Source organism: Humulus lupulus, chromosome 5 (assembly GCF_963169125.1).
Source record: "Humulus lupulus chromosome 5, drHumLupu1.1, whole genome shotgun sequence".
NCBI classification, from domain to species: Eukaryota; Viridiplantae; Streptophyta; class Magnoliopsida; order Rosales; family Cannabaceae; genus Humulus; species Humulus lupulus.
In genome coordinates, this window is record NC_084797.1 from 23,351,003 (window position 1) to 23,378,286 (window position 27,284).

Genomic DNA, 27,284 nt, shown 5'->3' on the forward strand with positions numbered 1-27,284 from the left:
CTCGATTAGTGTTGTCGAGTTCGTACCCTCGACAATTGGCATTTCCCACAGCGCCGCCTGACATGGGCAAACGTGCATCGCATCCTGACAATCAGATATATATTCCCCATAAAGTTGGTATGTGACCTTCTGTAATGGGCCCCATGCAATCCGTCTGGATCGTAGTCTCTATTTAGTGCAGTTGTTTTTGTATTAATTCAGCATTAATACCCCAAGATAGGGGAATTTATATTAATGACAGATGATTAACATTAATGACCCCAGCCTTTATAAATAGGGATGGGATATCTCCTTGTAAATGGTTCAGATTTTTAGAGAGAGAAACTATGTAACTCAATACAATATATATGCTGCCTAAGTACCACCATTGAAGCTTGCTCAAGCAAACTTCAAGCTCACTAAATACCATAGACTCGCGGACTAGGACTCTTTTATAGTCTGAACCACGTAAAATTCTTGTATTCTTTTATATTATTTTCTTTATACTCTCATATTAGGTTGATAGCGAAAAAAGTCATCAACATATTATTTAATTAAATTATTTTACTTTATTTTTTTTATTTACTCATGAATAATATTTTATTTCTTTAAATACCTTTTTCAATTTTAAAAAAAAAATTATTTTATTTGGATAATCTATTTTTATTGCAACTATTTCGACAATATAATTCCTTTTTAGGGGAATTATTATTTTATATTTGTTTAAGAAAAAATAATGTGTCAGTAACGATTTAAATATACTATTCCCTAAAATAAAAATATTTAAATATATTTTTATATCAAAATTATATTACTCTAACTTTTGTTTGTTTCTTTATTTGCAAAGATTGTAGAAAATAATATTAATTTTGTTTCAATTTTATAATTTCATAAAGTCATTTTTAAGTTTTATTTTTCTTCCAATAATTGGTATGTTCTATTAAAGTATTTTAAATATATTTTTATAAAAAAAGTATTTTTTTTATTAAAATTGAAGATAATTTAAACTCACACTTTATTTTTATGATTGGTATAAAAAATGAAAATTAAAATATTTACAACAAATTAATAGCATAATATTTTCTTCAATAAGTTTTACTACAAATAAAAAGGATAGAAAGCAGATTATCCAAAAGATATATATAATTATAAAATAAAATAAAAAAGTATTATAAATTTGTACTGATAGAGTGCAAATTAATAAAAATAAATCAATAATACCTTTAAAATATAATTTTTTTAAATAGGTATGAGACATGACCTTTTTTTCAAATAAATATAAAATATTTCTATTGCAATATAATGATAATTTATTTTTCCACAAAGGAATTAAGAGATTCACACAAAGGGAAGTAGTGTGCTAACGTGAAATAAATAAAATGGGCAGATGTCAATTATTTATTGGGCCACAGTAAAGGGACAGACAATTTGAGACAGGTGATTTTTATTCCAATTTCATACGTGTAAAAATACATTTATCCTAACATTTATCCTAAAGCTCTAACAAGTCAACAATCAAATGGAACTCAAAGTAGGAGGGAAGAACTTGGATGAAAGCGTACAAGGTTAAAGCATATTTTGACTGAACTTGAAAGCTTGACCAAGATTATTAGCTGGCATTGTACCACCTGGTATGGTTGCTTCAGTCCACAATGCAATAGTGTGCATAACTTTACCAGCTTTCAAGGGGAACCTACATGAAAGTGAAATTGCCATGTATGTCATTTCCATATATAATGTGTCATTGCCATGGGCATAGGGCACTCAAGTTTCCTCTGTGCGATCACTAGAAGCACCCCAATACCTCGCCAAGAGCTTACAACACTCAAGTACTAATTAGGGAGCACTCCCATTTACTTTAATAAAGTAGGTATATATTGAACTCCTTATTCCACCAAAGAACTCCCCAAATCTAGCATTGTCCATCATCAGCACATATATTTTAGAAGACTGCGTAATAAAAGGGAAAAATTATATATATATATATATATGATTATAACAAATAGAGAGATTCGGGTTGATAGGAAGGATGGGGAGATGAAGAGATAGATTAACTAAGAAAGATGGAGAAAAAAATGGAAGTAAAGAAGAATGAAAGAGGTGAATAAATTTTTTACAACTTTAAATAAATAATAATATTAAAAAAATTAATCATTTTTATTATTTAAGGATTTTTTTTGTTCTACAATCCACCCATTTATAGAATGATTGATTTTTGTGTGTCCAAGGGATTTGCAATCCTTAGCCATTTCCACCTTGTTCTTATTCTTTCTTACCAAACAAAAATATGTTAAGAGTTTCATTCACAACTATTAATCTATCCCTTCTCCAATCCACCGTACCAAACAAATGGTTAAGCTCATGGTTAGAGAACCATGAGGCCAACCACTTGTACGAAAAGTGCTAAGGTAGAATCCAGCTTTGAATCAAGCAACATTGAAAAAAAAAAAATAGAACAACTTAAGAAAACATTTGTACCATACAAAAACTTAGTTGAGTATTTAAACAAAATTACACGAATAAAATGATAAATGCCCTCTTAAATTTATTTATCAACTTAGAATTAGTTGACTAATCTAATTGAAAATATATATATTTAACACGGTAGTTAATAGTTTAACCCAATGAGAAAATAACAAGATACCTGCCACATTAATAGCCAAAACGACTAATATCTAACAATAAGACTAGATAGTGTGTAACATATTTATTGTGTATAATAATTAGCATGAATTATTCTGCAATATCTTATCAATGCAAGTAGTTCTGTGCCTCTTAGTTCCCCAATAGAATATTACTAAGACTTACTTTTTCTTTGCGCTCAGTCCGGAGAATACCCGTCAGAGATCCGTGGTCAGACGAAGATCAACGCGGGCGGGTGCCACCACGGCCGTCTTCTCTGTGTGCTATCACGTAACGGGTGAGGGAACCTCTTTTTTTTTTTCTACTAAAACCTGGAAAAGTAAAATACCTTTCTTCGTCAAAGAAGGGAAAAACATTCCCATGAGCCTGTAATTGATCAAACCTATAGCATAGGTTCATTCGTAGAAGCCAGATTATTCTTCATATGTTCTTCTTTTATCGCTCAATCCGTCTCTTTCATTCGGAAATAAATCGAGGGTCGCCTATAACTGTCCATGTAATGTCCCTCTGATAGTCGCTGCAGGATCACACACAATCATCAGAAAAAAAGTTTTTGAACCCCTAAACGAGTAGTGCACATCATCACTTAAGATAAGGTATTGTTATTTATGTAATTTAATATTGAATCGCGCATATCTAAGGAATCAAAATAGTATTATAAATCATGATAGCTTATAGTTATATTCTTTTAAAAAAATTATTACCGCGATAACCAGTGACGAAACTAGAACTAAAATATAGAATAAATCAGAAAAAAAATTTAATAAAGATTATACTAGTATATACAAAATATTTATACAAAAATATAGAAAGAAAAAAAAGTTAGGGGGCCATAGGCACCGTTCCCTAACTCCATCATTGAGGTTCCCTAACTCCGTTATTGAAGATCATCATAAACTTTGAAAAATTAATAGAAATTTTCACATATATAAAAAAGAATAGACAAACTTTGTTAAGAATGAATGGGAAAAGTCTAGGCAAAAGTTGAAGTTGGGAGCATCATTATTATCAGATGGAAAAATTAGCTTGACTATGAACGCTTTGGGAAAAATGAATGGGCAAAGACTTGGCAAAAGTTGAAGCTGGGAGCATCATAAGATGGAAAAATTAGCTTGACTTCATAGTCAACTCAACCGTATCGTAACGAAGAAGCTATATTAATTGCTCAGAGTTTGTAGACACTGAGCAGCTTAAATAGAAGAAGCAGCCCTCTAAAGTCCAACTCGTAAAGAATCCAAACAAACAAAAACTCGCATTAGTATATGCACAATATTCTACCAAAAACATGGCTAGAGCTTCCCATGTTACAGTTTCTCTACTACTCCTCCAAACTTTGGCCGTAATCCAATTCTCTCATGCTGCTGGGGGCATTGCCATCTACTGGGGCCAAAACGGCTTCGAGGGAAACTTAGCACAAACTTGCACTACCGGAAGATATTCCTTTGTCAACATAGCTTATCTCAACAAGTTTGGCAATGGCCAAACCCCGGGGATCAACCTCGCTGGCCACTGCAACCAGGAAACTTGCGCCACCACTAGTGAAGGCATAAGAAGTTGCCAAAACAAAGGGATCAAAGTAATGCTCTCCATTGGAGGAGCTGAAGGAGCCTACTCTCTTGCATCTCCAGCAGATGCAAAAAACGTGGCAGATTATTTGTGGAACAATTTCTTGGGTGGTACATCAACTTCTCGTCCCTTAGGCGATGCCGTTTTGGATGGTATAGATTTTGACATTGTACAGGGTTCGAACAAGTATTGGGAGGATCTGGCCCGCAACCTAAAGGCATATAGCAGAGTAGGAAAACCTGTATACTTGACTGCAGCTCCTCAGTGTCCACTTCCTGACAATTTCCTTGGAAGTGCTCTTAACACAGGTCTGTTTGACTATGTTTGGGTTCAGTTTTACAACAATCCTCCTTGCCAGTACTCAAGTTCGGGTGATGTTAGTAGTCTTTTGAGATCATGGAGCCAGTGGACTACATCGATAAAGGCAGAGAAGATTTTCTTGGGCTTGCCGGCAGCACCTGAGGCAGCTTCCACTGGAAAAGGGTTCATTCCACCTAATGTTCTGACTACTCAAATTCTACCGGTGATAAAGAAATCGCCCAAGTATGGAGGTGTAATGTTATGGTCCAAGTTCTTTGATGACAAAACTGGCTACAGTTCAGCTATCATTGGAAGTGTGTGACTTTGTAGGTGTATTTCATTTCAATAAATAAATATGTTGCTATGTAGTACAAGTTATGTACGTAAAGAGTAATTTTCTATTTCGCTTTGGGATTTGATCACCAACGACATTGGCTCCACGGTCGTGGGGACCAAAGGTAATGTCGTCGTCTTGTTTTAATCGAGTAATAACAAAAGTGTCAACTTGAGAGACGAATTCAATACTATGTGGATGTTATTATGTCGCAAGAGACAGCACTGACCATTACATTTTCAATTGAAAGCGACTTAACAGAGCAAAAAAAAAAACAATGAAGTATAAACTACAAAGGGTGAAGAGTGGATTATCACGGGCTTACAATCTCATTCTTGTAAGACGAGGCAAATAAATAGTATATTCGACAAAGGATATACTAAACAACACTCAACTAGAATTGTTTTGATTCAAAATGCCAAACAATAATAAACAAAAACAGCACCAACCGTGCTATATTCTTAACTTGAAATAAACATACAATATTTTTAAATAAAAAACAAAGAGGAAGACTAATGGAGTGGAGCAAGGATAAGGGGCACTTAGAGCAGATGGAATCTTTCAAGTAAACGAACAGACAAGCAAGCCAATACTCAAAACCACTCGTACTAGAAATAACAGAGTTCTCTAACTTTAGACACTTTCAACTTGCGTCGATTCTCCCACCATCAGCAGAGATTACAAGACTTTCCTCACCTGAATGTTGTGAGTAGATTGAAACCGCCAGATGGGTTGTCTGCCACTTTGAACAAGTGCCACCTCTTCTCCTTCCCTAACCATTCCTTGGTCCTGTGCATAGAAACACCATACATGTTTATATCGTCGGTGAAAGCCAAGCCGAAACAAAACGAGACCCAGAAATCAAGATATGATTGATTATCATAACATAAATGACTAGAAAACTCCGTGGATAACATTATAAGATCTATATGGTAAAGTATTCCTTCAAATTCTTACCCGCAGCAAGGACAATGCCTTTCCAAATGTCTCTTCAGCATCATCCGAGAACTCCAAGTGTATCGGACACACACCCTGGTACAAAGCCAGTCTCTCTTGTATTCTCTTACTGCATGGCAATCAAAATTATGTAGGGTCAGTCAAATTGTAAAATCCAATAGATTAGAAAGAATGATTTGTCAAGAGAATTTATGCTTTTGACGCAAAAACTTACTCATTTGTAAAGGCAAATATGGTGCCAGTAGGTCTATAATGGCTCAATAGAATAGCCATGAAACCACTTCTTGTAAAGACAACAATTGAGGTGCCGAGAGTGTTAGACATCATAGTTGCATGGTAGGCAAACATCTCGCTCATATGGTTCTGCAGAATGAAACAGGTCCAGTTAGTGATAAAATCCATAATCAAATGGAACTCAAAAATAAATTGAGTAGGAGGAAAGAGCTTCGACAAAAGCATAAAAGGTTAAATCATTTTTCAACTGACCTTGAAAGCTTGACCAAGATTAGCTGGCATTGTACCACCTGGTATGGTTGCTTCAGTCCGCAATGCAACTGTGTGCATAACTTTTGCAGCTTTCAGCGGGAACCTACATAGAAGTGAAATTACCACGTTTGAGGTATATTTATTTTTACCTTAAAGAATCAGACTAACGAAAATCCAAAAACACCTTCAAGACAACAAAGATGCCTGCAATCTTTGAGCAACTCCAAGATGACATGCATCTGTGCAATTGTTGCTTGCCAACAATCTTCACCAGTCAAATATTGCTAGTATCAAGCAAAATGTCGACATTATAGTAAAAGTAGGAACATACTTTCCATGAGCAGTTTCCCCAGAAAGCATGACTGCATCAGCACCCTCTCGAACAGCAATCGCAATGTCTGACACCTCTGCCCTGGTTGGGGTAGGGTGAACAATCATGCTTTCAAGCATATTTGTTGCGACAATGACAGCTTTCCCCATGCTACGGCAGATCCTGATTATCTCTTCCTAAAACAGGGGAGAAGGAAAAATCTTAAGAATGACAAAATCGACTCAAAAAGATGTTTACCACCAGACATGTTCACTAATAAGAAATGATTTCTTTTTTACTTCTATTATAAAGTAGGAAAATTACCTGCAAAAGAGGAACCTCCTCAATAGGAAGCTCTGCACCCAAATCTCCTCTAGCAACCATTGCCTAAAAATGAGAGGACGTGATGCCATTTAGTGGGAAGTCATAGAAGTAACCCCAAGTGTTGAGATTAAGATGAGTATTTTAGACAGAATGATTACCATACAGATAAGAGCAAATTATTCATCATATTACATTTCAAAAATTCAGAAGCTCACCCCATCAGATGCGGTAATGATAGAATGCAAATTTGGGATGGAGTCTGCACTTTCAATTTTTACAATAACGTGTATATCTGCATTGCAGCCTGTGATACAGAATAGAAAAGAGTAAATTAAAAACTTGAACGTCTGACCAACAAGCATTCTACATAAATATTTACAGCACTGTAACCGAAATATTTACTTTTCAAATAATTCTTCAATTCATGAACAACTTCTTCAGATTTAACAAAGGAGACAGCATAAAAGTCAACTTGGTTGTCGACTCCAAATTTGATATCTTCCCAGTCCTTTTCTGCAATAGTCAAGTTTAAACACAAAATATCAATTTCCTAGCTTTAAATATATAGTAATTATTACTGTAATTAATAAAGATAATTAAGGGTAAAAGAACTATGATGAAGAAATATATGAAAAGTTAGAATAAAAGGACACTGAAAATAATTTAGGATCCAACCTGTGATGGAAGGCAATGTTGCACTTTTCCCTCTAACATTCAAATGTCGCCTAGACTTAAGTTCTCCTCCATCAACAACCTCACATTTTACTGAATCTTTTGTTTTGGACGTCACCAAAAAGGACATCATCCCGCCTACAACACAGAGCAGAAAGCCAAAGATGGAACTTAATGAGATCATAACACGATTAGGTATGGTCGTATCTCTCAAAAGCACAAAAGATTCAATGATACAGAAGTGTAGAGAAGAAAGTTTCCTGTCACAAGGTGATGACCGTACATTGACGTACAAAATGTTCCCTCCAATATAATTATGAAACACAGTACGGGTGATCAGATCTTAGAATACAAAGAAGACAAGGTACAGGGCATACCATCAACTAGAAGCATGTCGCCCACTGCTACATCGTTAACGAAATCATCATAATTCACGCTAACACAATCCGCTGTTCCAACTCCTCTCTGAATTGTGAAAGTAAATTCTTGCCCAGGTTCTAAGTTAATAGGTTGTGGCAAATCCCCACTCCTAACCTCTGGGCCCTGTTAAACAATGAGAAGAAAAATAAATAAATAAACCCCTAAATATTATTGAATAATTAAAATAAAATAAAGATACTTTAGCAAAAAGGGAAAAAAAACTAAATAAAGATACTTGGACAAGAAATTATACAGCCATGAGTCCATGACAAACATGCATATCATTAATAAACTATTTCTAATATTCACCAAAAGCATCACACAATTTGACCCAGAAAATCAAAAGAACCAATATAAGGAATACAAGTGAACCTAACATATGGAATGGTAAATTCAAACTAGTATGCTGAATTTTTTTTAATAAAATCCGAGATAAAACAAAAGTCACCATAAATAATGTGGTAAATTAAAAAGTAAACAAAATCTTGCCTTTGTATCAAGCATGATTGCAATGACATTGTCCTTGTTTTGCGCATTATATTCCTTAACCAAATCAATAACTTTCTTATGAGAAGCATGATCTCCATGTGACATATTCATTCTAGCAACGTTCATTCCCGACTCAGCCAGCTTCCAAATCATCTCCTTCGTGTTCGTTGAAGGTCCAATTGTGCAAACAATCTTAGTCTTGCGTCTGACTGTTGGCTTAGACCACACAGCCACTGATGTATCACCAAGATGTTGTAACTCATGCAATTTTTCAATTCGCTCCTCTACCTAATACACATTTCAAAAAGGAAAAAATAAGCAAAACTTCATATTTTCCCAATTTTTCTCAGCAATCAAACAGAACAAAAAAAAAAGTTGAAAAACCTTGGGCACATCCTCAGGAGAAACGGGAACAACTTCAGCTTGTGCAGATCTCTTGGCACTGATTTGAGATCTCTTACAATAAACGACATTATTGCACCTCTTCTTCTGAACATTGAAGAACAGTTTGGAGGCGAGGCTCGAAGGCTTTAGCTTCTCAATCAGGTCTTGTCCCGATCCGGAGCTAGGGCATGCAAAGGCGCTCTGAATCGACCGCGTGGCCACCACCTGAGCCATTATCAAGAGAGAGAAGCAATAAACCTTCGGCTTGTAGAGAGAGAGAGAGGGAGAGTAATGTGGGTGAGATTTGGAGTGAATAGAAGAGTAATGAAGCTAGTAATGAGTAGTTATAGAAATGAGAGGCGTTGCAGGTGATGTAAGTTTCGGTATCTTTTTGAGGTTGAACAAATCGCCGTACTTGCTACTACTCTCTTTTTTGGGCGGAGGTTTTAAGGAGGGCTTTGGTTGTATCGAATAACAACCTTAAGTACTAACGTGCCCCTGCCCTGCCCTGCCCTGCTCGTCAGAACTCATTTAAATTAATAATTAAATAAAACGTGACACTTCTGTAGTGTGACATTTATCAACTATTTTCTCAAAGTAGTTGGAGTATTAGATTTTGCATATTTTGTCACGAAATAATTGTTTTGAATAAAAATAATAAATTGTAACCAAATAATTGGTTGATGGATGATGACTATTGTATTGAATATAATCAATCACTAGACAAATATTAATTATTTTGGGCCCGATTTGGTTTTGGCCTGGGCCATGTGGATGGGATTTGAAAAGGAAAAAAGATTCCCACGCTTATGTTAGGTTATTATTGGCCAATTTTGTGTCTTCAAGTTCAAGCCCGTATAGTTAGATCCATCGATCCCGTGAGAATGCGATTCATCTCATTTTAATATAATTAATTAATACTTACTACTTGATTGTTTTTCTGTAATCTTATGGTTCAAGTAGTAGTACCAATAATTGACCAATATTATAATTGTTTCCATTTTGTCTGAAGCCATGATTGATTTTGCTATTCTGGATTTTTAATTGTTATAATAACATCCATGTGACATTTTTTTCTTCTCATCATCATGTGGGAAACAATTATAAATAAATGTGTAGCATTTAAATGCTTATTTAGATTTTTGGGAAGTGAAATACCTATAAGGAGTTTAAAATTATCTAATTAATGAGAATATTAAGAAATAGAATATGATTGTCTAAAAACTAGTAAATTGTGTTTGTTAGTGCATGAAATATTTGATTAGATTCTCGTTAATTGAATTACATTATTTAGTTGAACACAAGAATCTTCTACATTATTTTTCAAAAATTAATTAAAAAATTTAATAAAAAGATAAATGATATAACATATTATAATATATATTAAATTAAATATTTTAATTTAATTAATATTAAAATTAATTATATGTGTAACTGGTTGTATTATAATTAGTTTTGAAATCTATTGTTTTTTTTTTTTTTTGAATGATATAAGATTACACTCTCCTGTAATAATATCATTTCTATTGTCATATAATTTCAAAGTTTAAAATAAGAAATACCTCGTACCAGACTCAGAAGTCTTGAAGACTATCATTTCTCTTGCAAAGAGTAACTCATATCAAACAACTTCTTAGTGTTTTGGTGTGGTGATCGATTCCTAACACTAACCTTTGTTGCGGGAGCTAGAGAAATGTAGGGGGAAAATCTCTAAGTAGTTATTATTTTAGCAGTTATATACTTATGTAAAAAAATTTGACTACAATAGTACCTACAAAGCTGATTTTGGTGTGACGACAGCTTCGATCTTCACCCCAACGGAAAGAGACGGGTTGCCAGGTGCTCAGCAAAAGTCATGCCTCCCTGCAGTGGTTCAGTCCTCGGTGAGCTCAGGTCTAGGTACGAAACTTTCCAATTTTGGTGAAACAGGCCAGCGCCTAGGGAAAGAAGTAGAAAAGGTACCCCATACTCCTTCCTCTTTGAGCAATTCAGTGCATGGTAGTGGTCAGAATAGTACCATGCAAAAGCCACTAAGTCAACAAGTGAGTGTTCATGATGGACTCAATAATAACGCAGAGGAAGTTAAGGCCCAATTGCTAAGGAATTTCTTTGGGCCCGAATCTGTCACCATTCCATGGCCTTCAAGTGATTGCTGGGCTCAAGCATTTAAGCTTTATTTGGGCCAAGAGACTATTAATAAATATTGGCCCACACAATCACTTTACAAGCCTCCATTAGCCTTTGAAGACTTGATGGACCATTCTCAAGAGCCTCTTAGAAAGAGGAAATTGGCTGGGCCTATAACTCCTCTTCCTCAATCCGGGTCCTCTCATCAACCCACGACTGACAGCCCATTGTTACCCATCACCAACGTGAGTAGTATCCCACCAGGAAGTGTTGCCGAGACCACTCCATCACTCTTGAAGAATGCTCCAACCTTGACAACTCATGGCTTTAGTATTGGATCCGAAGGGACAACAAGCCATCAAGCATCACATGGGAAGGTGGGCAGAAAACGAAAACACTCTAAAACCCCCACACGACAAAGGGACTCCAAGTCATCTACTAGTAGTGGCAAAGCAAGGGGGAGACCTCGCAAGATTCACAAGGAGGATGCAGGTCCGCTTATTGAGGTAACTTTGGAGACGGTGGAGACACTTAAACAAAAGGAGTTTCTGAAATTTATCAGAGAATTGAGAAGTGATGAAAATGATCAAGGTGAAGGCACCTCTGACTGCCACCAAGACTCGACCATGGAGGAAGACCTACCTAACTTACCATCAGTACAAGAAGAAGGAACTTCACAACCCACCCAGGTTTTTTGCTTTGGGGCTATGGAGGCTGGCCCGAAAGAGCCTCCACGGTCCTCATGAAACTCTTAGCCTGGAATTGTCGAGGTCTAGCCCGCGGACCGGTAGTTTGTGAGCTAGCGGAACTCAATAGAGTTTACAACCCTGAGGTCCTTGTTTTGTCTGAAAACAGAGTTCGAGAGGAACGTTTTCAACCGTGTTGAGGAAGCTGCATTTTGTTGACTATATTTATGTTGCTCCGCTAGGCCTTTCAGGCGGCTTTGGTATCTGTTGGAAGAAAGGAGTCAATTTCGAGTTATTTAACGCCTCAAAGAATTGCATTAAAGGGGCAATTAAGTCTGATCCTGTTCACACCCACTGGCATATTTATGCAACGTACGGTCCCCCTTCGATGGTTGGCCGGGAAGAATTTTGGCGGAATCTTGGAGAGGAAATCATCCAATCCTCTGCCCCTATTCTCATCATCGGTGACCTCAATGGAACGCTTAAGGATTCGGAGAATCTTAATTACTCAAAACCAGGTAACACTTCCTACTACTCCTTTGATCTGCAGAGAATGGTTTCTATAACAGGCCTGATTGATCTGGGAGCGGGTGGCACACTGTTCACCTGGAGAAAGAAAGTAAGTACAATGGGTGGTCTTAGTTCTCTCAAGCGTGCCCGGTTAGACCGTTGTTTGGTCAATTCTGAGTGGAGAATTCTTATGCCAAAAGCAGTGGTTACAAATATCCCGACAAGTTCCTCGGACCATAACCCCATTTTGCTCGACACCTTGGGGGATAAGGAGAAAAGATTAAGAGTGTTCCGGTATGAAAACATGTGGTACAGGGACAAGCGAAGTCTGTGGGTGGTGCGCAAAGCCTGGCAATCAACACACCATCCCAATCCTATGCGGAATTTTGAAGCTAAGTTGCGACAAGTGAGAAGGGACTTGACTTCTTGGAATCGAACTCAATTCAGGAGGGTTCGTAACCAAATCGTAGAGGCCAAAGATAGACTCTTGAAGATTGAATGTTCTAATAACCAAGATCCGACTGAGGAGGTCATAGCTAGATTGTCTCTCGATGAAGCGTTGAGGCGGGAAGAGATTTTGTGGAAGCAGAAATCACGGATAAATTGGCTCAAGGATGGGGATAAGAGTACCAAATTTTTCCATGCCTCCACCATTATTAGAAGGCGGAGAAACTTCATTGGCACTATCAAAGACTCTCAGGGAAATTGGTTATCTTCTAGGAAAGAGATTACTGATTGTTTTTTGGAAAAGTTTAGGGACATGTTTATTGCGTCGGCCACCCAGTTTCCTTCTGATTTGGACGGTTTGGTTTCACCTGGTATATCTCAAACTTAGAACATGATGCTTACGGAAATTCCAAGCGACACGGAAATTATAGACGTTTCGATGTATAAATTCAGACAAGGCACCAGGGCCCGATGGCATGCCAGGATCTTTCTTTAGGCACCACTGGGATACGGTAGGCAAAGATGCGATCAGCATGGTTAAGCATTTTTTTACCCATTGTGATCTCTCGACTTCAATTAATGCAGCCAACCTGGTTCTTTTGCCGAAGAGGGAGCAGCCGAGTTCCATCAATGACTATAGGTGTAACGCCCTGGCTACCCCAGAACAGTTACAGAGAACGGTGAACCGGAAATTTGACTCGCTACCCGAGTCCTTTGGCTAAAAACGTGATCTAAGTGTTATTATCAGGTTAAGGTGGAAAACCAGTAAAAGGAAAGGGTACATTTCATTAAGTAAATAAACTGCTCATGAGCCTTTTAAAATGTTTACAAGTAGTTCGTAGTACAAAAGAGTCGCTACAGTTTCATATTTACAAACTCCGCCGGCCTAAGCGGCAAAAATAGGGTAAACCCCTAGTCCCTCTGAGAACTCCTCGACCGTGGCGGTCAAGCGGCCCTGTATGTACATCACATCGCCCAAGCTCTCCACTCAAGGCTAGCCAAGCTTTTCCTTTCCTTTACCTGCACCACGTAGCGCCCATGAGCCAAGGCCCAGCAAGAAAACACAATAAGATACGGTATAACATCAACAACGATCATAATAATCATCCAGGACTATCAGTCCAACAAATAGGTGACAATAGCCAAAAGTCACAGTAATGAGCATCGCTCCCTCTAGCCATGTGACGATAGGGTCACTAGGGCTTAATCGATAAGTGTTTCATTCATAAGTTTGTTCAGGACAGGTGCATGGTGATTGGTCACCAACATAACCTTCCTCACGACTCTAGAGTCGAAACTATGGACAACGTCCCTTAGCCACGTGACAAACGGTCACCGGGGTCATATACCTTGGCTATAGTCATCTGGTCGTAGACCAGGCAAGCGCTTGTAAGTTTCTTTGACCTTAGGTCGGTCCCGCATTAATGCCATAGAGCCACTCAATGCGTGTTCGTCGACTTTAGAGTCGGTCCCTGACTAGTCAGTGTCTTTAACAGGTGATTAGCAATCATTAGCATTTGATATGCAATCCACGTTCACATATAACAAACAACATGCCTCAATATCAAACCATGCATGTCATATACTTGTACAGGGTGCAACTGTGTCCATACACTGTTTTCTTACCTCAAGTTCGAGCGAGAAGTATGATAAAGACGACCCCTGAGAACGATCGGTCTTTTAGTTCCTTAGCGGTTACCTAATCACAACCAATTATAACCTCCATTAATGAGAATCCACAATAATAGGGTCTTAACCTAAGCACCACCCTCGGGACCTCGAAACATGCCCACACGGTGAGTAGAATCGATCCCGGGCCTTAAGGATTGAAACCCCAAGTCAAAAACCCTTAAAAACACTCAAAACGGGGTTTGGAAGGAACAGGGTAGCGCTACAGCGCTCAACCCCTAGCGCTACAGCGCTATACTCAGAACCGCCCAAGTGCCAGAAACCCTCCTGAGGAGCGCTATAGCGCCCTAGGGTGGGCGCTGTAGCGCTACCTCCAGCCCAAAACTTCCGTGAACCGACCTTCTTCATCTTCTTCGATTCTAACTCGATTCCCAAGCTTCCAAAGCCTATTCTTGATGCCAAGTAAACCCAAAAACCATCCCAACACATCCCAAACATCACAAGCATGGGAACCCTAGCCAAAACTCCCAACAAAACCCATGAATTCACCCTAGAAAACTCAGCTGCAAAACAAAACTAAAACAGAGCAAACCAGAGAAACTATGGTTAGAAACTTACCCAAAGCTTGGCTTACGAAGCTCTTCAATAGTGGAACACACTCCCAAACTCCCAAGGCTTGCTTCCCAAGCTAGAATCCTCAAAGTTGGCTCAAAAACCACAAAGAACAGAGAGAAAAAGAAGGTACGGGAGAACTCTCAAAGATACTCTGTTTTTCCATCACCTTTTCAGCTAAATAAGGTTATATCTATCCTAGGGGTGAAATGACCATTTTACCCCTAGGTCAATTAATGGTTTCTAAAGACTCCCAAGGGCATTTTTGGTACTTTCCTCCTAACTCGTTAATCATAATTAACGCTCTCCAATTCCTGTTATTCTCGATAATCTCAAACACCAATAATTCACATCCCGCTACCCTTTATCTCCCGGTAACGCTCTAATCATCAAAATCACCCCGAGACTCAAACCAAGTCTCGACACTTAAACCCGCTGTGATTAAACCGCTAATCAATAATCTACGATCGTCTCATGTCGAACAGCTCGAACAAACCCACATCATAATGTGGTCTCAACATATATCACCGTCATGCATACAATTAACATTATATTATAATATAATTCTCATAAACGTACATAAACACGTTTAACAGCATAATTAAGCAATTATGGCCCTCCCGGCCTACTAATCCAACCGTTAAACCACATTAGGGAATCCGGGGCATTACAATAGGCCAATCGCCTTATGTAATGTGGCCTATAAGATCATTTCGAAGTTACTAGCTAACAGATTGAGACCATTACTTTCGATTCTAGTATCTCATATGCAATCTGCATTTGTAAAAGGGAGAGTTATTCATGACAACTCTATGGTGGTCCAAGAGATTCTCCATTCAATGCAACACAAAAGAAATAAAGACGGATACTTCTTGGTGAAGCTTGATATGGAAAAGGCCTATGATAGATTGGATTGGCACTTCTTGAAGGCGGTGTTATCAAACTGGGGTTTTCATGATACTTTTGTGGGATGGATCATGAAATGTGTCTCTACATCAACCTTTTCTCTGCTGCTTAATGGGGCAAAAGCTGGTAACTTAACCCCTTCCAGAGGCCTGAGACAAGGCGACCCGCTATCCCCAGCCCTATTCATCATAGCAACAGATGTCCTTTCTAGATTGCTACTAAGAGATGAGAGTCAACGTAAAATCTTCGGCGTCAAAGTGGCTAGAAGAGGTAATCCAATTACGCATCTCCTATTTGATGATGATATTGTACTATTTGGAAGGGCATCTGAAAGGGAAGCTCAAAATCTTATGGAATGTATGGATATATTCTGTTCTTGGTCCGGGGAGAGAGTGAGTAAATCAAAATCTGCGGTTCACTTCTCTAAGAGCGTCCCAAATGCTAAGAGAATGGCGTTAGCGGAATTCCTCCAAATGCCGAGGGTCAAGGGAGACTGTCTCCACCTCGGTCTTCCCCTCCTCGCATCCAGATCAAGAGCTAAAGATTTGCGCTTCATCCTTGATAAAGTTAATGACCGTGTGCAAGGATGGAAAGCGAATATGCTATCTAAGGCAAGAAGATCAACTCTGGTTCAAGCTGTGGGATCTTCTCTAATTTCTTATGTTGCAGCATCAGGACCAATGCCTTGCTCAATGCATGAGTCAGTGGATAAGGCTCTACGCTCTTTTTGGTGGGGGGATACAACAAATAAGAGAAGAATGCATACTTTATCTTGGGGGAAGCTTTGTATGCTGAAACTATCAGGAGGTTTGGGTTTCAGAACTTCAAAAACCACCAATGAAGCATTCATGGCAAAGAGAGCGTGGGAAATTTTAGTGGGAAAGCAAGGCATTTGGCACGATCTAATCCGGGCTAAGTAGTTAAAGGAAGTGAGTATTCTTAGCTATATGACAAAACAGAACGACTCACGTTTATGGAAGGGGATCATGCGCTCTGTGAGCTTGTTGAAAAAAGGTCTTGGCAGAAGAATTGGCAATGGGAATTCTACCTCCATCTGGTATGACAATTGGCTCCCAACTACACCACATAGGTCAGTCCCTCTTATGGATGCCTCTAATGGAGTCAGTTGGGTTAGCCAATTCATTGAGAACAAAATGTGGAATGTGGCAAAACTTTCCCAGTGGTTTGCTAGGGAGGACGTGGAGAGAATCACCAAAATCAACATCCTATGGAGGACAAGGAGGATAATTGGATATGGTTGCACGACCCTACTGGTAATTTCTCAATCAGGTCAACTTTCACCTTGCCATTCGTAGGTCAATCTCAAGGGGCGGAGTGGAAATGTATTTGGAAAAGCAAAATACATACAAGACTAAAACACCTATGGTGGCAAATCGTGGCGGATGCTCTCCCAACCTCCGGGCGTCTGGCCCAACTTATGGATGTAAGGACATCGTGTTGCCTTTTCTGCGAGGAAGCTGAAGAAACCTCGTTTCACTTGTTTTGGAAATGCAACTGGACAGCTAAATTGTGGTTTGCTAATCTTTATGGGCTTTGCACAGAACAAACAGGTATTGAGAGCTGGCGGGACTGGTTCTCCTTCTTTGACTGTCATCACAATATGCCCGCCCCTCTTGGTTTTGAGGAGTTCTTCATTCAAGCCTCATTTCTTGTGGATATTATTTGGAGGGAGAGAAATGTTATCGCCCATGGATCAAGCCCCACGCCGTTTACAGTATTATGCCCTAGATTCAGTGGGCGCTTAGCCGAATGGTACATGGACTCTTGTTCTCCAAAGGAGTCACAGCCTAGGTGGTTTCCACCACCACCCAACTGGCTATGCTTCTCAATGGATGTGGCTATCTCAGAGGACAGCACAACCTTAGCAGTAGTGTGCCGTGATTCATCAGACTCAATCATCACGATTATCACAGAAGTGGTCCAGGAAATGGACCCCACAAGAGCTAAAGCCTTGGCTCTCTTGCTTGCAGCTCGGTCTGCAGTACAACAAGACTCTACGCCATACATATTCCAGAGTGACTGCAAGACAGTAGTGGATGTTTTCCAGAAGAATTCTATGGTCGAAGCTCCAAATCTGAGCGATATTAAACACAAATTCCAGGGGTATTGTGCCAAATTATGTCATTGGGAGTGTTCAAAGATAGATAGAGCAGTAAATTTTATGGCTCATAATTCTGCAAAATTTGCTCACCACTACAATTTAGTCGGCAAGATTGATATAAGCAAATGTGGGGATGATGATTTCTCCTTTCATCAAACAAAAAAAAAATGTGGGGATGATATCCTCAATGACTTCAAGGCTTGGATTCCACCATGAGGCATAGAGATGGGACTCTGGCAGTTTCCTTGGTTGGTTAGGTCGTCCTATGATGACCAATTTTGTTTCTTCGCCAAAAGACTGCCCCTTGTTGTTTAGGTCTTTATGCTTAAGCCAGTTCTGTGTTACCCTTGTCTTCCTGTTTTCTGTAGTGTTAGTTGGATCGGTTGGTTAGCTGGATTTCTTTTGTTTTCTTTGGAGTGTTGTAGGGTGTACCTGTTGCTTAAACCTTTTTAGACGCTTTGATTTTATTGTTATTGTTTCGGGTTTGGTGGGCTTCTTGTGTGGAAGTGCCTTTTTTTTGTATTATTCCTTTCATTTAGTAAAGGTTTCGTGTGCTCTTGCTTCATGCAAGACTCACTTCAGCAAAAAAAAAAAAAGCTGATTTTGGTGCACTCATACATCTTTGTCCTTATTGGCCCACATCATATTTGATTTATTAAATATTTTAAAAAAAATCATTAAAAATCTATTTTAAAAACTCTAAATAATTTGAAAATCTAAATTTATAATTTATCAAATATTCAAAAATTAATTAAAAGCCTAATTTTTAAATTATTAAATATTTAAAATTTACTAAAAATCTTTTTTTGAATAAGAAATATTTAGCGAAAATACTAAGTTTTGCACATTGTAACACTTAAATTCCTATTTCTTTTTTTATCGGCTAAAATACATTCTGTTTACATTTCTTGGTAGCCATAGTACCTAACCGTTAAGGGTTAAGCAATGGCCTATGTGGCAACCTTTGATTGATCCAGTCAAATAATTTTTATTCGTTATTTAAAAAAATCATTTAAAATTTTAAAAAATAATTAAAAATCCAATAAAAAATGAAAAATTATTTAAAATTCATATTAAATATTAAAAAATATAAAACATGACTTAAACTAAATTAAAATTAAAATAAACTCAACTTTTAACCATTAAATTAAAATGTGTTGTTGAATTTCTTAAACAATTTTTTCAAAACCAAAAAAAATTGAAATTCAGATTATACTATCATCTTAATGAGAAAACAAATTTAACAAGCTTAGATTTATCATATTTAAATTACAATACAACAAAAATACAAAACTGAATTCTTAATTTTTTCTTCATCCAAGTTTAACAAACCTAGAAAAAAAGGGTATGATTGATTAACAAAAACCCAGAAAAATGAGTATGAGCCATGAAAAAGAACAATGAGCAATAAAACTAAACAAAAACTCAAATTGATGAAAAAATAGAGAGAAAAATAAAACTCAGATCTAGAATGTCTACAAGCTCCTGTCAATATATTAACCTTTGTTTGTGACACGTCCATTCAGCCTGCAAGCTTTGTTCGCAGTCCCAAGCATAGAGTCGTCTACGCTGAAGAAGAAGACGAAGAAACTCCACCTTCGTCAGCCCTCCATTTACACACACACACACAAATAAGCCATATTCAAATTTAAACACAAACTTTAAATTATTGCACCCATATGGTATTGCATTCAAGTTGTGGTAACATTTGAAGATGAGGCAGTTTACTTATTGTTGAACCCATCAATCTCAAGAGAAACTATTTACAAACCAAAATAAAAAAATTACAAAAAAAATCCATCAAAGCAAAATTCAAATGCATAAACCTAGGACCCCGTCAGTCCATCTTGGCCTCATCCCAGTTGACACCTCAACAAGCTTCGTCTCAACCTCCTTGCAACCTAGGTGCGAGCCAAGATCCACCACAAGACCTCCTCCCTCAACATGTCTTCTCCAACCTCGTCCAAGCCAAGCTTCGACCTCAGCCATGCATCCTTGTCAGAGTTCATCTTCTCTAGCCCGTCCAATCCCGTCACGAATCTAGAGGAGAAAGGTTTCGTCGCTTGAGAAGAAACGGAAGAAGAAGAAGAAGAATAATAAGAAGAAGAAGAAGAAGAAAATGGGAAGAAGAACGGTTCCGAGTTTGATTTTTTTAACATATTTTTTTTGGGGAAGAAGAAACTACTAAGGACTATTTTTTTAATTTTTATTTTTATTAAGGATAGTATTTTTTTATTTTAAATTATTTTTTAAAAATAATTTTAATTAATTTTTCAATATTTAAATGAATTTTAAATTAAAAAATAAAAAATTATATAAGTTATACCCAAAATTCGGCATTTCCACGTGGCGGCCCGCAAAGCAATGATGTGTCAAGACAAAGTGTCGAGACACAACAGTCACCACTAGTCGCTGTGAGGAGTGGTCTTCGCCACTTCCCCAATTCATAAGAAGAGGCAAGACTCGCCAAAATCGGCCTACTTCTCCCATCGCGTGAAGCCAAATGATCCCCGGATGGCCACGCTGGCACCAATTGTAAGAAGAAAAAAGCCATGCCCAATCGCCCTATCTAGATGTACAAGTCAAACAAGCATGCATCACAAGGATCTGCTAAAGTTGCTATCGGTCGTAGCTGATCCCCGAGGCCTTCGCTGCTCATCAGTGGCCCTCGCCACCCGAGCCTCATTTCGCACCAGAGTGCGCCTTCAACGATTAAATGAACAAGACACGTCGGATTACCATTTTTGGTGAGACACAAACCTGTCTCCAGCCAAGTGTACCAAGATTTAGCCTGATCAGGAAACAAGGTGTCACTGTGAGCCATTCCCATCTTTGCGGCTATAAATAGTGCAAAATGAATGTAACAAGGGGAGAACAATCAGATATAGGAATAAATCAGTAACTACTCATTTTCGGAGAGAGCTTCTACTCTCCATTACTATAATTTCCCCAAGAACAAGATCAAACTCAGCTTGTTCTTGAGGGTTCAAAGTTCATAAATAATATTGACTAAAGTGGACGTAGGTCATCTTTTTTAGGCCGAACCACTATAAATATTTTCCTTAGTCATTTATTAATACATTTATTTCTCTTTACCTTAGTTCATTGTTCATCATTAAGATCCACTTTGAGGTATTACGCACAAAACGACTCTTCATTTATTGCTCTGTGCAAGTTAACGAAAAAATGAGTCAACATGTTGGTGCTTTCATTAAGAGTGTGATCTTCTCACCCTCTCGCTGGTCATGGCACCTAGGGGTGGTCCAACCAAAAAGAACGGCCTTGCGGCCCCACCGAATCCTCTTTCTCTGAGTAACATTGAGGAGGACCCTCATGAGAACCTGGATGAAGGCAATGGCGACCACATCCCACAATAGCTCGAGATGACCCAGGAGGACGTTACCACCCTGAGAGAAGAAATGGCACGGCTGCATGCCATGAACGCCACCGCTATAGCCGAGATGGTTGCCCAGCGATGAGACATGGAGCAACGCCAACAAGAGGCGACACTTGCCTTCGAGACGGTAGTACACATGTCAGTGAAGCGTCGCCAAGCTCCTTCAGGACAACCCCATGCCTTGGATGAAGAAGGAGTAGAGTAATCAATCGCTCGTCACTCAAAGAGCGTTGTAAATCCCGAGAGATCTCGGTCTCACACAGGACAACCCCCTAAGCCTCCAAACTAGGGAGGACAGCGACCACCCGAAACTAGGGACCATGGAGAAGGCTCAACTAGTCGCTCACTTCATAGTCATCTGCATCGGCGAAGGGAAGACGCCAATAGCGCCCACACCGGTAGCATCTTTATACATCTTGGAGAAAGAGTGAGACCCATGAATGAGCCTGACCTGCACGGACACCTAAATGACTGGCGAGGTGACGCTCAAGATCAAAACACAAGGTGACTTGCGTTACCATCTGAACACTCAAAAAGAAGAGCAAGGAGACCACTATGGGAATCTAGTTGTCGATGGTCGAGAGGCCCGGGTCGATAATGACACAGTTCTTGCCCAGAACGAGGATCTGAGAAGGGCGATTAGGGAGATGGGCGGGACTAAGAATGGAGAGCCCTCATTGAATCCAAGAAAGGTGAGACCCTTCTCTTCTACCATCGCTGACGCGCAGCTACCTAACAACTTTAGGATGCCACTGATGATAATCTACAATGGAAAATGAGATCCCGTAGAGCACATCAACAACTTTGAGAGTCAATGGAGATCCACAAGGTGTCAGGACAATGCACGATGCAAGGTTTTCCTGGCCACGCTAGTCGGAGCCACGAAATAATGGTTCTAGAAGTATCCTCCTAGATCCATTGTCTCCTAGGAACAACTCACTCAAGACTTCTATCAGCAATTTTATGACATATATGTCCACCCTCGTGAGGCAAACCATCTCGCCAACCTGAAGCAGGGCGAGAATGAGACTATGAAAGACTACATCATGAGGTTCCAAGAGGAAGGTGCTCGAGCGAGACAGTTGGCAATAAGGGGCAGCTAATGGTGATCATGTTCGTCATAAGAGTCCAGATCCCTCTATGGAATAGCTTGACCAAGAAGGCAGCCAAGTCGATGCGTGATTTCTTGGACTGTGTAGATAAAGTTCATCAAGCTAGATGAAGCGGTAAAGAATGTGGACCGAGCAAAGACTGGAAACCATGGTCGAAGGAGTGGCGAGGACCGAAAGGGTAAGGAGAACAACAGACAACGATAACAGGAAGAGAGCGACCAGTCACCAAGTGTCCCGCAAGAAAGGATAAGACTACAGGAAGCCAAAGTAAGAGGGGAGACAACCTATATGCGAGCCATGATTCATTAACTACATCGCCTTGGCCAGGACGCTTGAAGATATCTTCATGGTGACCGAGAACCATGAGCCATACAGAAAGCCTATCCCGATAAAGAAGGACCCAAGTAGACATGATCACATGACCACAACCATGGCACTAACTAATGTTGTCAACTAAAGGACGAGATAAAATTCCTGGTCAGAAAGGGACATATGACCCATTTCATCGATCGATGCCAACGTCATAACCAAAACGATGGCTGAAATGATGGAAGACAAAGCAGTAGTCATCGCCAAACCGGTTGTGGTCACCAGCCCACGTAGGCGAGGTATCAGAAGTGATAGCTACTGTTGTCATGATTTGTGGTGGACCACACCTCGTGGGGGACAATAGCAAGTGTCGAGAGAGATATGCACATAAGCTGTGACATCAGACAGATGAAGTGATGACGAACGAAGAGAGACCAAGCAAGGTCTCACACATGGAAGACCAAGACATCGCATTCACCAGCAAAGACTCAAGACACGTTCACTATCGCTAACCTAAAGGTGCTTAGAGTTCTAGTTGACAATCACAGTTCTATCAAAATCCTATACAAGTCATGCCTAGATAATATGAAACCGTCTGTTTATGACCTCACACAATTCTCAATCATGATCTATAGGTTCAATGATGATGGCTTGGCTCCCGTTGGATCCATCAAGCTCCCGATGACTCTAGGAAATCCCCGTCGTAGATAAACTTGCATTATGACGTTCGTGGTTGTCGGCGTACAGCGTCATGCTATGATTTCTTGTACTCATTGATCTATGTGTTATAACGTTCATTTGGCACCTCACCATTAAGTTCCCCATGAGCGAAGGTATTGGTTGTGTGACAAGAAACCAACGAGAAATGCGTGAATGTTACAACACCTCGATCAACAAAGCTAGAAAGAGAAGCGCAACTTGCGCCAACATGATCTTTGACGACCAAGGAGTTCATGGTATAAAAGAGTTAATGCGAGAAGAACAACACGAAGACATAGAAAAATTTGATAGGCGAGGCCAATTTTGGTGAGGCCCTGATGGGCAAGGCCACAGAAATATGCACCACGGGAGATGAGGCCCCAACGAACGAGGCCACCTTCGGTGTGGTCGCCAATGGCAACTGCAGAGACAACGCCGGCAATGGCGACTGCAAGGAAAGTGCTGCCGCCAATGGTGACCGTGAGGACAGCATCGCCACCACCGACGGCGACCCAAGTCTAAACATTGTATGGAACGAATACCAAAGATGGGAGGAGTTGGATCCTCACTTTGGGGATGAAGAGAGACTGGTTGGATCGGTCGAAGAGCTCGAAGAAGTAGATTTGAAGGATGGCGACCCCACTCAAAAGGTGAAGGTCGGGAAGAACTTGAGTAACGACGTGAAGGCCAACTTGATCGATTTCTTGTGAAAAAACCAAGACGTCTTCTCTTGGTCTCGCAAAGACATCGTAGGCATCAATCTGTTGGTCATCAGCGACATCCTAAACATAGACTCGAAGGCACCTCTAGTCTGCCAGAAGCGACGATCCCTAGACGTCGAGAGGTATGAAGTATTGAAAACAGAAGTAAAGAAGTTGGAAGAGAATGGCTTCATCCAAGAGGTCTTCTATCCTTTGTGGATCACTAACTCGATGCTTGTGCGCAAATCGAATGGCACCTGGAGAGTGTGTATCAACTTTAGCGACCTCAAGAAATCGTGTCCCAATGATTGCTTTCTGCTCCTTCGGATTAACCAACTCATTGACGCCACCTCCGGACACAAGTTGCTATTATTCATAGATGCCTACTCAAGATACAATCAAATAGATATGCATCCTCCAGATCAATAGCATACATCATTCATGATGAACATGGGCCTGCATTGTTATAGTGTCATGCCCTTCGACTTAAAGAATACTGGAGCCACTTACCAGCTACTAGTCAACAAGATGTTCAAGGAATAAATCGGAAGGAATATGGAGGTTTACGCCGATGATATGTTAGTAAAGTCCAAAACGGTCGGGGGGCACGTAGTTTACCTAAAAGAGGCTTTCGCCATTCTATGTAGGTACAACATGAATTTGAACCCACAGAAGTGTTCGTTCGGGGTCGCTTCCAGAAAGTTCTTGGGGTATATCGTAAATTCAAGAGGAATCAAAGACCCCCCACAACAAGATCAAGGTCCTCATCGATATGAAGTGTAATGACCCACTAATCTAGACTCTTGGACCATTATCAAACTATACATACAAATTCTTACTAAAACATACATTTGCGAAAATACCATAATTTATTATAAACTTGTAGAAACAAAGGTTACTTTCATAAAAATAAGTAGGATATGGGTACCCATTGTCTTTAAAACAAAACATAACTTAAAGTAAAAAGGAGTTACATAGAAAATGCGGAAAATACATGTAAAACCATAAAAGATAAAATGAGACTATATCCTCGAATCGAATAACGCTCGGCCCCTTGACTCCATTCACCATCGATACACATCCTCTAAGCGTCACGAATCTTATCGCCTCTAAAGCTATTTTCCTGCACATAAAACAAAAAGGAATGAGCCTAATGCCCAGCAAGGAAAATCTAACACATAGTCATACACATAAATTTCATAATAAATGTAAAGACATATCATAACACTTAATACATACACTTATTATAATGGCCATTATTACTTGGGTTCCCATAGACTAAACAAGCTTATGCCCATGAGATTAGTGGGGTCCTACTAGCTAAGTAGGCATATGCCCATAATCTTTTTGGGGTCTTGTTAGTCAAATAGGGCATAAGCCCAAGCCTACAAACATACATATTCATAACACATTTAATAACATAAGTCATAAGATAACATAAGCATATAATATATTAATTCTAGCCTATTTTCCTTACCAAAGTTACCGGGATATGTGGACTGAGTTGGGACTTTTTGGAACACTCCTAATAACCATTAAAAAGAGTGAGTCTAAAGAAGAAAAGAGATGAAATGAAAGGGATGGAAAGACTAAACCATTGAAAGTTACACTTACCAAAACTTATGTGCTCAAGAGCTTAGATTTCCTAACCAAAATAAAATGGGGTTAGGAGACTGAGTAGAAGATTAAGAGAAGGGAAAATAACTTAAAACAAATGAACTAGAGTTTTGGTTACCTCAAAGACTTGTAAGATCAAATTACACCACAACCGAAATACTATAGAACCTCACTTCCCAAAGTGTTTGATAAGCTTATGATGTTTAAGCTTATGATTTTCCCAAACCAGGTGTTTACACTCTCACACTCACTTAACACTAGCAGCTTCTGAACTTAGAGCAAAAGGTGAATAATGGCTGGGTACTAGGTCCTATTTATAGAGTTTGGGAATGAAAGTATCTTGATTTTACTTGAATAAAAATAATGGCTTTTTAGGTGAAAATCATTTGAATAATCGTTCAGCAGAGGCTGAAGACTCGTTCAAAAGATGCTGGACTTTTGAAGAAGTTTGAATGGCTGAAAGGAAAAGAATTCAAAAATGTTTGAATTTATGCTGGAGGAGGCGATATATCGCCCCCTATAGGCGATATATCGCCTGGACCATTGTTCCCGAGGCGACCGTGCATCGATTCGTGTTTTCCGTATCTACGTGCTGCGATATATCGCCCCCTATAGCTGCGATATATCGGCACACGCTGAATATTTAAACACGAAATTACACATTTTTTAGCTAAGTTTGAATGGAGTAAACAACCTTGACTAAGCCTTCAACGTATTCAAAGCTGTTGACTGACCCTATAACATTCAAACTTTACTCATTAAATTTAATCCTCAAAAATACTTAATCCTTAATCACCATTCATAACATGTGCTTAAAACCCTATTGGTTGATATCTAAACCTTATAGTACAATAAATATAATCCTTAATTATCAGTCATATAATCAAACCTTAGGTTATACTTAATATTCTTAAACTATAGGTTAAACTTAGAAAATCTATAAGTACTACTATGAGTGTCCAAATAATTCCCGGTCTGAACCAAAAATCCACAGTAACAAAGATAATACTAAACATACTATAATACTACTAAAAAATTAGCTAAGTAAAGTTCTTGGACTCTACATGAAGTCTCCTAAACGAACGAAGGACATACAGAGCCTGACCGGAAGGGTCGCTACCCTCAGCCACTTCATTTTAAAGTCAACTAATAAGTGCATTCCATTCTTCAATCTTTGTTGTGGATTTTTAAATATGCAAGTGCACGCAATCGAATAAGTAGTATAATTAAGTAGAGAGTCGAATCCACAAGGACTGTTTACTAATTGTCAAGAATCAATCTTTATTTCTAATTGATTAAGCAAAGATCAAATTACAGAAATAACTAAATAAATTAAACAAAATAAATATCAAGAACATAAAAAGAACTCAACAATAAAAATCTGAATACAATGGATTAAATATAGGGTTATTAATTTCATCAACTATCCACCAATGCTTCTCTAGTACAAATTCTAGAATTCCTATCTCTATAGTGTTAGCGAATTAAAATTGCAAATTATATTATTATTAGGACATATAACTCTCTACAATAAGCAAACTTCCTA

The 27,284-nt window shown here is 38.9% G+C and overlaps 2 protein-coding genes across 2 annotated transcripts; one reads left to right on the forward strand and one right to left on the reverse strand.

Moving 5' to 3' along the window:
* Positions 1-3,812: 3,812 nt before the first annotated feature.
* On the forward strand, positions 3,813-5,012 carry LOC133834628 (hevamine-A-like). The gene has a single exon (XM_062264300.1). It carries the CDS (start codon positions 3,908-3,910, stop codon positions 4,808-4,810), a length of 903 nt encoding a protein of 300 aa, XP_062120284.1. The 5' UTR covers positions 3,813-3,907; the 3' UTR covers positions 4,811-5,012.
* Positions 5,013-5,132: 120 nt separating this feature from the next.
* LOC133834627 (plastidial pyruvate kinase 2) lies at positions 5,133-9,326 on the reverse strand. Its single transcript, XM_062264299.1, has 12 exons — positions 8,865-9,326; positions 8,481-8,768; positions 7,949-8,114; positions 7,575-7,709; positions 7,302-7,412; positions 7,115-7,203; positions 6,900-6,962; positions 6,597-6,772; positions 6,266-6,368; positions 5,994-6,142; positions 5,780-5,888; positions 5,133-5,611 (listed from the first exon to the last, which is right to left on the reverse strand). Exons 1-12 carry the CDS (start codon positions 9,096-9,098, stop codon positions 5,501-5,503), a joined length of 1,734 nt encoding a protein of 577 aa, XP_062120283.1. The 5' UTR covers positions 9,099-9,326; the 3' UTR covers positions 5,133-5,500.
* Positions 9,327-27,284: the final 17,958 nt, after the last annotated feature.